We start from the raw sequence: 15,231 nt of genomic DNA on the forward strand, positions 1-15,231 counted from the left end.
GTCCTCTTGTTAACGTTAGAGAGAAAGAAAGGAGGGGAAAAAAAAGGGGGAGAAAAAAAAAAAAAGAAAGCAAAAAAGAAATAAGGGGACAGCGCTAGACACACACATAGATACACACACACACACACACACGCGCACGATGTGTTATGTTGTAATGTACGTGTGTGGGGTTCTATCATGAAACACACTCAATGACAGTGACAAGCCGCAGTAACACCCCCAGAATCTAGAGGCAAACAGGCAAGGACCCAGGCTACCCGGGCCATCCACAGCTCACACGGAGCTCAGAAGAGCTGCGCGCATAGCCCAGAGGAGGAAGGATAGAGAGACCCTAGATGGACCTCCCACAGCCAAAGGGCAAGAGCCCAGAGAGCCAGAGGCAATGAGCAGCCCACCCCCCAGTAGGCCAGCACAAGCCGAGAGCGCCGTCCCGGAGCCCCAGGTGCCCAAGAACCAGCCCCCCCTCCCGACACTAAAGAGGCCTGAGCCACCCCAAGGCAACAACTCCCAAGGGAGCAGGCCAAGACATCTGGCCACAAACCCCAGGACCCACAGGCACCCCCCCATCCCAGGGGAGGCAGCAACAATCAGTGGGGAGCGGTAGGGATGAGTAATCCTACCCTCCTTATCCACATCCTGGAAGGCACCCACACATCCATCATTTGCAGTTGGTTTTGCAGTGGCATGTCCTTTTGCTATTACTTTACATGCTACTTGCTTGTAGTCTCTTGCCATGGGATTAAGAACATTGATGTTAGTTTCCTCTTCTCCTTTTTAAAATAACAGTTCATGCCCTCTGTAGGTGCCAGAAAGAAACACTGTCCATCTGAAGCCTGCAAAACTGCCAACTTAGAAACTGAGCTAGCAGCATCTACTGCTAACACAAGCTGTTCCTTTTTCATTTTTATCAGTTGTTCCTGTTCCTCCAATGCATGGCGTTCCTTTCAAGTGGCCAGTCGAACAACAAGTGCAGCACTTCCAGCTGCTGCTTTAATTTGTGTAGAGGAAACAGTACTTGACCCATTACTGGTGATACTTTTGTTGGAATGTTTACCCACATTGGAAACACTATCATTTGACTGCTGATGTGTTTGTGGACTCACACCAACTGACACCAATTGCCATAAGAGGTCCAAGGCAGGTAAGTTCTGCGCAGAGAAGACAGCTTCATCCACAAGGCAGCAAACAGCCATGACTGGAGCCAATGTTCATACCTTACTCCCACACAATAATCCAGTGACAACTGAGAGGCTCCTTCAGCCTTAAATAGCCCATCTTGATCAGCATACATGAGGAACAGGTGAGTAATCAGTACTGAGTAATGTGCCTCAGGTGAGTACTTGACAAATGGGCGGAGCAACAAGGAGAGACCACCTCCGCACAAAGGTAAACAAAAATGAGATGCACCCACACACACACACTATGAAAGAGAGAGAGAGAGAGAGAAGAAGAATCAGAGGAAAAAAGAGTGAGCCAACACAGAGGACACTTACAAGCAACTGAAAAGGCTGCTTGTTAACACACTTTACCAGTGAAGTGGCTGCTGTGCGTGTTTCCTCATACTCCCAGTGAGAAAACTACTTCATCCATCTTCCACTTATCCTGTTCAAGGTCGTGGGGGGGCTGTAGCCAATCCCAGCTCTCATAGGGGGAGAAGCAGGGTACACCCTGTACAGGTCGCCAGCCTGTCGCAAGGCAACACAGAGAGACAGACAACCATCCACACACCCATTCACACCTACAGGCAATTTAGAGTGGCCTAACCTAACCCCAGTAAGTGTATGTCTTTGGACTGTGGGAGGAAATTGGAGTACCCGGAGGAAACCCAGGCAGGCACGGGGAGAACATGCAAACTCCACACAGAGTTCAGCACAGTGTCGCGGTGGTTAGCACTGCTGCCTCACAGTTAGGATAACATGTGGAAGGTCTGGGTTCAATTCCCAGCCACCTCTCTCTGTGAAAACTACTTCCTACTTCTTTAAAATGTGTGTCTGAAACCAAAGTCACTGTTCTGGAAAACACTCAAATCAGTTGCTAGATATGCAAAAGCTTGAGTTAGCAGATATAAAGACTTTGTTTATACTCCACTCTGCATTTAATCATTAATTGGTGTTAATCTCTGGCTCTCTTCCACAGCATGTCTTTTCTCTCCCCTCAGCCCAACCGATCGCGGCAGGTGACTGCCCCTCCCTGAGCCTGGTTCTGCTGGAGGTTTCTTCCTGTTAAAGGGAGTTTTTCCTTCCCACTGTTGCCAAGTGCTGCTCATAGGGGGTCGTTTTGACTGAATTAGACTGCTTAGTCACAGGACCTGCTTGTAGAAAAAGACATCAATTTAAACTCAACCTGTTGATGTTCTTTAGTAACGCTTGCCTAATTCTACCTTTACACTAATTTTACACTGGCTAGGGATTGAACAGCAGCCACGATGGCTCATGTAACATGTTATATGTTGTGGATTTTATTTGGCAGTAGACTACAGCGCAGCAGCAGCACAGATCTACTTAGAACCACTATCAAAAAGGCCCATATGGTACTGTAGGTAGGCATGATGCGTCACGTGCCGAAGCCCAAGGTTTTCCTGAGGCTTCATTTCTACTGTCAGCCTCTTTTTCAGAGCAACATAAAAACAAAATTTTATTGATACTCATTTCCTCTTTCTCACAGTAGCAATATTTTAAAACTACTAAACACATTTTTGAGAATGAAGCATTAAAAGAAAGAGTCCCCATCCATCAGATATCAACTGAAGACATGACTTTATTAATAAACCAGCAAGCAAAGCATGTCAGATACAATAAAGGATGTCCAGAAACAGATACAGGCATGTATCAAAACCCAAAGGAAAAGGAAAAGTGGAGCTGGGCTGGCAAAAGCCTTGCCAATGTTTGTAAACAGCATTACTGTAAGAAATGAGAACACGGAAAAGAAAGAATGTGCAGAGTTGTGCTGAGGTTGTTGTTTACATCCACACAATAAAGACATTCACATGTGTCAGGTAGAGCGCAGGGACTTGTCTGCTTGAACTACTGCAGCAACAGAGGACAGGTAGGAGTAGAAGGTGTTGTACTGTTTGTAAGTGATGTCTCAGGTTAGTAAGTCTGATTGCAGTTAGATAGTGGTGCTGTTGTGGGTCTACAGTGAGTAGCAGAACTCAGTTAATGCTGGTTATGGATTAATATTCTGCTCACCCAACTCAAAACCTGACATTTCTGAGAAAAACAAAAGATGTTCTGTTCACTGTGGTGGTAGAGCTTTCTGTTCCCTTTGTGTGTTTGTAGAGAAAAAATATTTTGTGAGTATTTTACAGCTTGCCATGAGATGGGGTTGAAATGTATAGATAGGGTCAGCAGGGACCAGTGGGAGATTATCAAAAGTCTATTTTGGGGGGAGTCTTGAAAGTAATTCAAAAAGAACCAGTGCACTCTAAATGATCTCATACCTTAGCTCTGGTTCTATTCTGTGTTAAATTCACAACAAGCTTTTCAAGTTTTAGCCCCAGTGGATATAATATCACTTACGGGGCTCAAAAATCTGCAATTACATCTGCAACCGAGCACCAGCTGCTCATTTTGACCACCAGAGGGCCACATTTTATTACAAAATGCTCCAGCAGAGTCTTTGTAAACTGCTGATAATATAATATTCTTTAAATCTAGAATTGCAGAATTTCTAAATGTTAATAGCTATTTTAGATTAATTAGATAGCATAAATATGGTCTGTCTGATACTTTCAATCAATTCCTGTCAGTGTTTCCAGAGCTGATCCATCCACTGCTGGTTGGATTACGTCAGTGGCAAGTTAATTAATTTAATGGGGCCCTGATGTACTCAGGTGATATGTTTGGGCATTAACAAGACAGTCGTCCTCTTCGCATCTCACACACACTCACACACATAGAGTGTAATTGTTTGTCTGAAGAACAATCAGACGTGTCCACATATTTGTGGCTGATATACAGCAGAGCCCTCCACTGACCAAACTTTAATTTATCTTAAATTATTGTTAAACTCAGACCAAATATATGCTGACTTCTACAATGGTTAATAGTTACATTGCAGTGAATTTTACTACATTTACTGGGACACCTGTTATAAATAGCCAGATTTCTTCCTTAATGAGAAGCTCTGCTTTAAAACCATTAATGGAATAATGACTTTCAAAGGAAAAGTTGTCATTGTTTTATGCACCAAACCAAATGTTCAATCAACATTTTCATATATTTTGGATCATGTTAGAATGACTTGTATGCATTCTCCTCCCTCTGTTCTCAAAGCAGTTTGTCCTTCCACCCTCAGGTTCATAAATGGGAGCAGATATGAGAAAGCTGCTGGCAGTGAGAAGAGAACAACATTGTACTTTATGTATTTACAGGCAAACTTCCTGGGTATATTAGACCTATATTAGATATTAAATAAGAGTCTTTTTGCCCATATTCATCTTCACACTGTTCCAGGTGCCAAAACTATTTAGTCCTTTAAAATCATCACAATAATACTGACATAGGATCATGTGATAAATCTTCCATTTCAATCATACCTGCTCTTTTTTGATGCATTATTATGTTCATGTTATTCTGTTTATATTTGGTTTTATCATTTTATACATATGAGTTTTTAATATTATTTTCATATTATGAGTCAACATAAATGTGTATTATATTCAGGGGTCCTTGTAAAAGAGAGCCTGCTCTCAGTAGCTTTCCCTGTTTAAATAAAGGTAGTTTATACAAACTACAAGTCGGAGTTCTGGCAAACAACATGACAAATGTGTTTACAGTAAAAGTCGGTCAAAACAATTTGTGTAATCTGGAAATCGTTCCTCATAGCAGCAAACCCACAGAGAATTATTATGCATCTCTAGAATCTTTCAGCATTTTATCTCATTGTTTTGATTTTTAATAACCTATGTCCATAAATCTGCTTATGAAGCTCCAGTCAGCTGTCTTCACACAGTCTGCCCAGCTCCAGGTAGATAAAGTTACCCACAGACTGGTGGTTAGCACTCGTCATCTGTCTGCTAGAATACGCTGATATTTCTCACAACAATTATAGTGGAGACCAAAACAGAGCTTTAAGGAACGTTTATATTTGTCAAAGGGCCACAAAGAGAGATGAATATTGTGCCTGAATCTATTGGACATATAGTAAACATGCAACTTTTTGCAGTTGCTCACCATATTAACTCATGATGTGACAACATGTCAAGGTTGTGTCCACTATGCGGCCTCCAGGGTGGTCTAAGTACTGGTTCTTTTCCTTGTCTTAACATGGGTACTGCTGTCCTTAGATCTGGTTAAAGACCACCATAACATGACCCCATTAAATGGCTGAGCTGATTGCTTTTCCTTGTTCAGAAACACTCTTTGATTCCCAGTGTATTTTCATCACAAATAACTGTATATGCTGAATTTCTGTTATGAATTCATTCACCAAGGCTTTCTTCAGTGGCTGACCTCCAAAAAACCTAAACTAAACCTAACCAGTTGCAGCATGCTGTGGAGATAGGGGGAGATTTGGTTTAACTCTTGATTAAGAAAATTCTGTAATCTCCACAACAGTGTGATTTTTGATCACTGTTGACTTTGGATTATGATATGGGAAAAGTCTTTTAGTGTGATCTCATTGTTTGGCAGAACCATTAAACTTCAGAGTGACTGGAGATGTAGGAGCTTGAGCTTTGACAGGAAATGAGCACTTGTAGTCTGTACTAGCGTAGATAAGTGGGTGGTGGGGAGGCGGTACGACGGGATGGGCTGAAGACAGGTGCCCCTCACAGGCAGAAATCAAAGGTCAGGTCGGATTTCCCCATCTTCTGCCGGTACACTGCGTCAAACTTTTCATTCATAGACACTGTGAAGATGTCTTTCCACAGACCAACACGTCCTACAGGGAAAGGGAGCATAGTTAGGATTTTTAATAACCAATGACTTTATTTGTGCTCAAAACACCACAACTTACTGAGCATGTTTCTGCTGCAGACAGTGCAGCCTGGCACAGCAGTGACTCACCAGCTGCAGTGTGTATGTGACAGATCAGACTGACTGTCAGCTTGCTTTAAAACCTATAGCAGACCAAACACCAGACTTCTGTACACTAAAAGAAAAAAAACAGATGGAAAAAGAAAAAACAAAAATGTGACAGAAAGTGTAAGTAAACATAAAAAATGTATACAGAAATCAAAATGATAGCAAATAAGGTAACAAATGTAAAGACATGTACAGTCATATGAAGAAAAAAGGTTTCACAGGATTCTCTGCAGCATTGTTAGCAGCTCCTACATGTGGCTCTCTCTGAGAAACATTAACATTTAGAAAACACCAGAAAAATACATAAATTAACATACATAATTAAAATAACTAGCTTAACATGAGCACTTTGCGCAGTTCTTATTTCATACAATAAAGTTAATAAAAGGTGAAATAAGCGGACAAAGCCTTCGTCGTGATACCTAGGGTCAGATTTAGTAATGTAGACACCAGTGTAGAATCAAGAATCAAAAAGCTGCTGTTGGGGTACGGAGGAGATACAGCATCAGTTTTGTGACTGAACATCATGGGACATTTGAAAAAGGTTCCCACAGGAGTGTAAAGTTCTTTTGATGATCTATTAACAGCATGCTAATTTATATAGATCCATGCAATCAATTAATTTCAATAATTACCAACCAAGAGTAGCACAGAGCAGTGGCTCAGAGAGCACACCTGATGAAGGTGCAAGTGATATCCTAACAAAAAACATACAGTGTAAGCTTGGCTTTTACACCTGTTTCTTTATGAAAATCTTGGTGCAGTTAAGATAAATGAGAGGAGGCTAAAGAAGAGTCAGTATGGTTTTCTGTAAAGGTGAACTTCATCCATTTTCTTCCACATATTCAATTCGGGGTCACAGGTACACCCTGTCTGTCACCAATCTGTTACAGGGATAACACAGAGACAGACAAACTTTCACACCTGTGGGTGATTTAGAATCACCAGTTAACCTAACCCCAAAGGTTAGTGGAAGTCTTGCTGTTAGTGCTGCAGTTGATGGCACAGCAACATCAGGCACCTTTGGTGGTCAATCTTGCAGACATTCAGGAAACTTTCGGGCACTCAATACAAAACACACTGAGCCTAACGCCACACAGCATACAAATATAAATGACAGCCTCAGAAGTCACGTGATTTGCCAGGGACATGCTGAAATGCAAGTTGTCTCTGCCTAACCCCACTAACTACATGTAAATGGTCTAGTTCTTATATAGTGCTTTTCTACTCTGAATGAGCACTCAAAGCACTTATACAACACGTTTACATTAACCCTATTCATACAAGATTAACTAAGCTAAGTGCTTTTATTATCTAACATTCACACACATTCACACTCTAACACTTTTTTTGGAGAGCAACTTGGGGTTAAGTATCATGCCCAAAGATACATTGGCATGCAGCCTGGAGTAGCCAGGAATCAAACCGCTGACCTTCCAGTCAGTGGGTGACCTGCTCTACCTCCTGAGCTACAGCCAACCCAGACATTTTTTCTTAATAATTATGTGTTTAAGTTCAAATTCGGTGATTCAGCTCCTTCTCTCATTTTAAGATTTTTTTTCTCCCTCCCACATGTCTTTGGACTGTGGGAGGGAGCCGGTGTACCCTGAGAGAACCCACGTAGACATGGGGGAAGATGCAAACTTCACACAGAAAGCCATCTGGCCAGGGCCTGAATGGAACACAGGACCTTCTTCCTGTGAGGAAATAGCACTAACCACCACACCCCCATGCTGCCCATAAGGGTGAACTCCTCTCCTGGAACTCCTGGGACTATGTGAGGTCCTGAGGACTGAGACACAGTTGGAGTGCAGGGTTCATCCAGAGGAGAACTATTCTACACTATGTGTAGAAGAACAGTAAACATTATTTACAGTCTTAGGCGTATGTGTGATAAACCATTGACGCCACTTATAGTAGTATTGTGTATCAAGAATTTTGGTTAAATTATAAAGAAATTGATATTAGGGAGCCTTGCAAATCTGGAGTTTAAAGCACTGACTATGACACTGTGAGATAATGTAAATTACTGAGCACTGCAGCTGGTGGCTGGAAGAGAAAATGTGTTTCTCTATATCAAGTCCTGAACTCATTCTAGTTTACATGAGGAAGCGCTGAGACACAGCTGTATTTAGACTTTATCAGATGATTAGGTCAGCTGCACAACATGTAATGGGTAAATTTGCATGCCCTACTTTAACCTTTTGCCCTGTTTGCTACAGGTCAGTGACCTGAGACAGGTCTCAATACACAAACTCTTTCATCATCACTATTGTCACTAGGCAGATAATAACTAACCAGTAAAAATCTTTACTTAAACTCCCATTCACTCAAAAAGGTGTTGCTTTAAGCTCACTGCACACTGAATGACACTGAATTATGTTATGTTTGACACTACTGGGAAACGTTTAACGTGCAGTGCTACACATTTCCTCTAGCGGCAGTCAGAATGATTTGGGTCTCAAGTAAGCCAAGTTTGCAGTTAGTTTGAAAAGCTTTAATTAGTTACAACCTAACCTCTATCAGTTATATATCAGGAAGTCTATATTGGAGTCTATATTTATCTAATAGACTCCAATTTGTTCATGTAAATGGGGAGTCTTCTTCAGACACTAAGGCTAATTATGGAGTTCCACAGGGTTCTGTGCTAGGACCAATTTTATTTACATTATACATGCTTCCCTCAGGCAGTACTATTAGAAAGCATTGCATACATTTTCACTGTTATGCAGATGATACTCAGCTTTATCATCCATGAAGCAAGATGACACATCAATTAGTTAAACTGCAGGAATGTCTTAAATGGACTAGTTCTTATATAGCACTTTTGTACTCAGTCTGAGCACTCAAAGTGCTTTTACAACACGTTTACCCCTGCACACCCATTCATACAAGCACTTCCATGATTAACTGAGCTAAGTGCTTTAATTATCTAACATTAACACTCCAACGGTTGCATCGGAGAGCAACTTGGGGTAAAGTATCTTGCCCAAGGATATACTGGCATGCAGCCTGGAGTAGCCAGGAATCAAGCCGCTGACCTTCCGATCAGTAGGTGACCTGCTCTACCTCCTGGGTTACAGCCACCCAAAGACATAAAGGCCTGGATGACCTCTAATTTCCTGCTTCTAAATTCAGATAAAACTGAAGTTCTTGTACTCAGCCTCAGTAATCTTAGAAACATGGTGTTCATCCAGATACTTACTCTGGATGGCATTACTTTGGCCTCCAGTAACACTGTGAGAAATCTTGGAGTCATTTTTGACCAGGATATGTCCTTCAATGCACATATTAAACAAATATGTAGGACTGCCTTTTTTTTTTGCATTTGCACAATATTTCTGAAAAGCTAATTCATGCATTTATTACTTCTAGGCTGGACTATTGTAATTCATTACCAGGCTGTCCTAAAAGCTCCCTGAAAAGCCTTCAGCTGATCCAAAATGCTGCAGCTAGAGTACTGACAGGGACTAGAAAGAGAGAGCAGATTTCTCCCATATTGGTTTCTCTTCATTGGCTCCCTGTTAAATCTAGAATAGAATTTAAAATCCTTCTCCTCACATACAAGGTCTTGAATAATCAGGCCCCATCTTATCTCAAAGACCTCATAGTACCATATCACCCCAATAGAGCACTTCTCTCTCAGACTGCTGGCTTACTTGTGGTTCCTAGGATACTTAAGAGTAGAATGGGAGGCAGAGCCTTCAGCTTTCAGGCCCCTCTTCTGTGGAACCAGCTCCCAGTTCGGATTTGGGAGACAGACACCCTCTCTATTTTTAAGATTAAGATTAAAACTTTCCTTTATGATCAATGTTATAGTTAGGGCTGGATCAGGTGATCCTGAACCATCCCTTAGTTATGCTGCTATAGGCCTCGGCTGCTGGGGGATTTCCGTAATGCACTGTTTCTTTTCATTCACCTTATTTACTTTGTTTATACTTCACTCTGTATTTAAATCATTAATTATTATTAATCTCTGGCTCTCTTCCACAGCATGTCTTTTGTCCTGTCTCTCTCCCCTCAGCCCCAACCGGTCGCAGCAGATGACTGCCCCTCCCTGAGCCTGGTTCTGCTGGAGGTTTCTTCTTGTTAAAAGGGAGTTTTTCCTTCCCACTGTCACCAAGTGCTGTTAATAGGGGGTCATTTTGACTGTTGGGTTTTCTTTGTATTATTGAAGGGTCTTTACCCACAATACAAAGTGCCTTGAGGTGACTGTTGTGATTTGGCGCTAAAATTGAATTGAACTGAATATGAAAAACACTGAAACTACAACACTCAAACAAAGCTTGCACAAAACTTCTACATGGAGCATAAAGCAATAGAGCTGCATAATATTCCAATATCACCACAAAGTCTTTACTCAAATCACATGGAGGTAAACACCTTAAGAAACTAACAGCTTTCAGGAAGCTTAGAGCAAAAAATGAGATTTTTCTGAGTGAGGAAGAGATATCCATTTTACTAGAAGATGACCTGAGGTCAACCTAATAAACACAGAGAGCCTTAAGCAAAAGAAGGAGTTACGGTGCTGGGTGAATGAGCAGGAGCAACACTAAAAAGTGAAAGAATTAACTGCACTGCTGCAAATGGGCACCATTACTTTAGTAGCAGTGAGGTCTTGTGAAATCTACTTGCAATGCATTCAAGGACAATGATTTGGAAAGAGAAGTTGCTGTATAAGGGTTAGCTGGTGTGAGCAACACAGATAAAGTTCTGTTCTCCTCACTGCATGTTTATCCAGTCTTCTACCAGGAACTGCATTTGTTGCACTTATTCATGGAAATGTAAAGAGGGCAGTGTTGTGGAAGATTTGTGTTTTCCTGGAACTCTTGTTTGCAGTGTTTGTTTGAAATTATTCTGTTTTCTACCAAATTCAAATGCTAATTCGCTGCTTGTTGGGAAAATAATTCATTTTAAATTAATGTACATTTCTGATTTATTTTTCCCTCCATTCTGTATGTAATCTGCAGTTCCATTTTACATGTTTGTCATTTCAAGTGCTCTGAAGCTGAAAGAAATGGTAGGAAGTAACTACATTTTCTCAACCAAGGTGCTCCTCATATTCAAATTTGAGGCACTAAGACATTATGCTTCACATAACATTTCAGTAGGAAATATTGTGGGTTTTACTTAACCACATTTATCTTACACTTAAACACACTTTTCAGTAAACTGCACTACAAGTTCAGAGAGGAGGAACTACATGAAAAGGTAAGGTGAATAATTGGAGGCAATTTTTTAGGTTCAAAGACACTTGTAAATGCAGATGCCCAGGGCCGAACCACCAACCATAACACTAGTGTCTGATATGCTCTAACTCCTGAGCCCTGCTTTTCTGCAGTTTTCTCATGAAGCCTGGGCTGCAGTGGACCCTTTGGTGGGTCACTTCTGGCATAGTCCTTGGAACCCTAGTCTAAGATGTTAGCTACCCACCACTAGCTGGGCCATACAACAGCTTCCCTTTCTGTGTTTGGACTTTGTAGACCAGCAAGTATGCACGGTTTTGTTTGGATCTAGAAAATGAAAATGCCCTTTTATATGTACACAATATCAGCAAAAAGCAGCATATAACAACTTGCCAGGACCAAGAAAGATAAGTGGAAAGAAGGTTTGTAGGTGCTTATATATTAACCTTAGCCATACTCGGAAAACAGTTTTAAATGCCTCTTAAATAAAAAACGAAAAAAAAACATGCACATGTTCCCTGATTAATCAAGTAAACTGTCAGCGTGAGTCAAAGTGTAATAAGAGCAGGCACGAGCACAGACATCTTTGGAGGCAGGTGCTCAAGCCAGAAAAAAAAGGTCACCCCTTGCCACAATTATTCATCAAATAAAAAAAGAAAAACAGTAGGACCCGCCCACCCCCTCCTCCCACTCAAAGTGGTTGGGATGATGTGTTAGGTGTATGTGGGTGTATGAAGTGAGAGGAATGTGTTTGACTGTGTGAAAGCTACAGTGCTATTAAAATTGAGGGGACAGATATTACATGAGCACTGAGCAACAGCGCCCATCCACACACACCCCCCAAGGCCCTCAATGTCTAAGATGTAAATAAAAATGAGGAGCAGGCAGCAGTGAATAAATAAGTGGGGCCACCTCGGCAGCTCCACCCACTAACCACTGCGTGACACACCTCCCCCCCAAGGCCCTATGTGTATTATGACATGTTGTGAGCCTTATGATGTAATTATAAAGGAGGGGTGGGACATCATGCAGCGCAGTGAACAGAGCCAAGGGAGCGGCCCTACTCACTGTGGCACCCCCGCAAAAGACCCTAAGTGTGTTTGATGTGTTGTTTGATTGAGTGGGAGGAGGAGAAGGGTCAGGACACATATGACCTGGAGGTAGAACACTACCCCTGGAGGAAGAAAGCCAGCTAACTACTGGCTCACTAAACACCCCAGTTCCCTACACCCAACCACAGGGCAGGTCCAGGACCTGAAGTGGCCACACCCCCAGGGCACCGCTGTGCCCAAGGCCACCACCCACCACCCACACTGCAGACAAACACACACATACACAAAAAAAAAAAAAAAAAAGACTAAAATAAAACATTCCACCCACACCCACATACACAAACACAGTGATCAGGATACATATGACCAGGACCAACCCATCCCTCATGGGAACTGCCGCCCACACAACTGAGTGCCCCCTGAGGATATGCGGGCCACGCGCCCAAGGGAGCGCAGATCCCTCCGACACAGGGAGAGGCCCAGCCGGGATATGGGCGACTCCAGGCACCAGGGCCCCAGGGCCCCAGACACCAGACCCCAACCCCCTCAAAGGGGGCCAGCCACCCGGCCAAGGGCCAGCACCCACCACTACAGGGACCCCAGCCCCCACACCCCCAAGACCATAAGAGCATCCATCCAAGCCCCCCCCCCACTACCACCAACCAGGACCCGCACACAGACACCACAAAACAGCAGCCACAATCCTTCAGTAGGATATTTAATTTATATATTTATTTTTGTTAACACAATCAATACATATCTAATCAAATAACTTAAATTATCAAATTGCATAAATAAATGAAAACTATTTGCCATTCTCCTACAAAATGTCTGTGGTCATGTTTCTTTTTCTTCAGGTTTTCACATCAAAATAAGTAAGACTGTAAATTAAACAAAACTAGTGATCTTGTCTAATTTGTAAAAGAGTCATTTTGATGAGTAATAATTCTCTCTCCTGCAGTCCCTGCCCTCCCTTCATTAAACATGACAAATATCAGTTGGACAAGGCTTTGAAAACATGCATTTCATGACTCATGAGTTCAAAACATGTAAGCTGTGTGTTGTGCATCGATGCTCGTTGTATGAAAAGGGTTTGCAAGTGTTTTCAGTGGGTGCGATGGTACAAAAAAGAACTTTGGGTGCGGTGAATTTTTTTTTGTACCTGGATGTTTGAATTAGGAGCATTGATTGACAAGTGTCAGCTGGCTCTGACAGACATCTGCTACATGTCCCCTCTGCAAATTGGAGTCCACAGTGTTTGTACTGTTTGTAACATTTGTGATGGAATATCTAATTATGGCTTGCTGTGTGGTTCTGAGCATTCAAGAAGTTTGTGTTTCAGTTTTAGTGAGTGGAATTCCATCCATCCATCCATCCATTTTCTTCTGCTTATCCAGGGTAGGGTTGTGGGAGCAGCAATCTAAGCAGAGAAGCCCAGCTCATCCAGGGGGACACTGAGGTGTTCCCAGGACAGCCGAATGATATAATCTCTCCAGCATTTCCTGGGTCTCCCCCAGAGCCTCCTCCCAATAGGATATGCTTGGAACACCTCACCTCAGAGACGCACAGGAGGCATCCTAGTCAAGATGCCCGAACCACCTCAAGTGACTCTACTCTGATCTCCTCCTGAATGGCTGCACTCCTCACCCTATCTCTAAGGGAGAGGCCAGCCACTCTTCAGAGGAAACTCATTTCTGCCACTTGTATCTACAATCTCATTCTTTCAGTCACTACTCAAAACCCATGACCATAGGTGAGGGTAGGGATGTAGACTGACCAGTAAATCAACAGCTTTGCTTTCACACTCAGCTCTCTCTTTACCATGACCAACTGGTGCTGGAGGCCATCACCTGATGAAGCCAACAAACCACATCATCCATAAAAAGCAGAGATGAAATTCTAAGGTCACCAAGGTGGAAGCCTTGCAGCACTTGGCTATGCCTACAAAATTCAAACCATAAAAATTCTGAACAGAATCAGTGATAAAAGGCAGCCCTGGTGGAGTCCAACACCCACAGGAAATGAGTCTGATTTATTGCTGGCAGTACGGACCAAGCTCTTGCTGCAGTTGTACAGGGACTGAACGGCCCATTGTTGTGGGCTAGACACCCCATACTCCCACAGACCCCCCCCCACACACACACACACACAGGATACCCCAAGGGATGCAGTCCAAGTCCACAAAATACATGTAGACTAGATGAGCAAACTCGTACACACACTCAAATATCCTCAAGTCTAGAGTCGGTCCAGCGTTCTGCAATCAGGATGAAAACTGTTCCTCTTTGATCTGAGGTTCAACTTACGGATGGACCTTCCTTTCCAGCACCCTGGCACCCTTCCTGAGCAGACTGAGGAGTGTGATTCCACCAATAGTTGGAGGACACTCTTCAGTCCCCCTTATTATTGATGGGGACCACCTCCCCAGACTGCCAATCCAGTGGCACCACTGAAGATCTCCATACAGTGTTCCAGAGGAATCTCTACCAAGACAGCCCTACAAAATACAGAGTCTTCAGGAACTCAGGGTGAATCTCGTCCACCCCAGGGGCCCTGCTACCAAGGAGTTGTTTAATTGCCTCAATGACCTCACCCCATTCCACTCCACTCTCCCATCTAAATATTGTACCTTCTAGCCAAAACGCTACCACTGAGGATTCAGAATGTAGAGTCCTAAACCAATGGATGATGTCATGGTGGCAAAGTCCATCTTTTATACTGTCTTTGCTCAGAACAAAATAAGCCAATGTAGCAGATAAAAGGGACTGAGCTTTTCCTTTCCTCTTCCACTCACCCCTGCACATGGACAGCGCCTCTGAGTTGCAGCACTGCTCAATGAGCTGGTTGCAGCTCTCCACCATGCCCTCCAGCTGAGCCTTGTCACAGGAAACACCCAGGAACCGAGCCAATTGCTCCACCAATGTCCCCAGATCCTGAAGAGGAGAGGAAGAACAAAAAAAAAAACCA

The 15,231-nt window shown here is 42.8% G+C and overlaps 1 protein-coding gene across 1 annotated transcript in view; it reads right to left on the minus strand.

The window, feature by feature from the left end:
- Positions 1 to 2,739: 2,739 nt before the first annotated feature.
- The window catches only part of sult4a1 (sulfotransferase family 4A, member 1), a 28,926-nt gene continuing 16,434 nt past the window's right edge, over positions 2,740 to 15,231 (minus strand). Inside the window, exons 6-7 of the mRNA XM_030720451.1 lie at positions 15,059 to 15,197; positions 2,740 to 5,883 (exon numbers count right to left, since the gene is read on the minus strand). Of these exons, the coding sequence (XP_030576311.1) occupies positions 5,771 to 5,883; positions 15,059 to 15,197 (252 nt within the window). The 3' untranslated portion in view covers positions 2,740 to 5,770. The remainder of the gene's footprint in view (positions 5,884 to 15,058; positions 15,198 to 15,231) is intronic.

Source organism: Archocentrus centrarchus, chromosome 23, assembly GCF_007364275.1.
Source record: "Archocentrus centrarchus isolate MPI-CPG fArcCen1 chromosome 23, fArcCen1, whole genome shotgun sequence".
Lineage (NCBI taxonomy): Eukaryota > Metazoa > Chordata > Actinopteri > Cichliformes > Cichlidae > Archocentrus > Archocentrus centrarchus.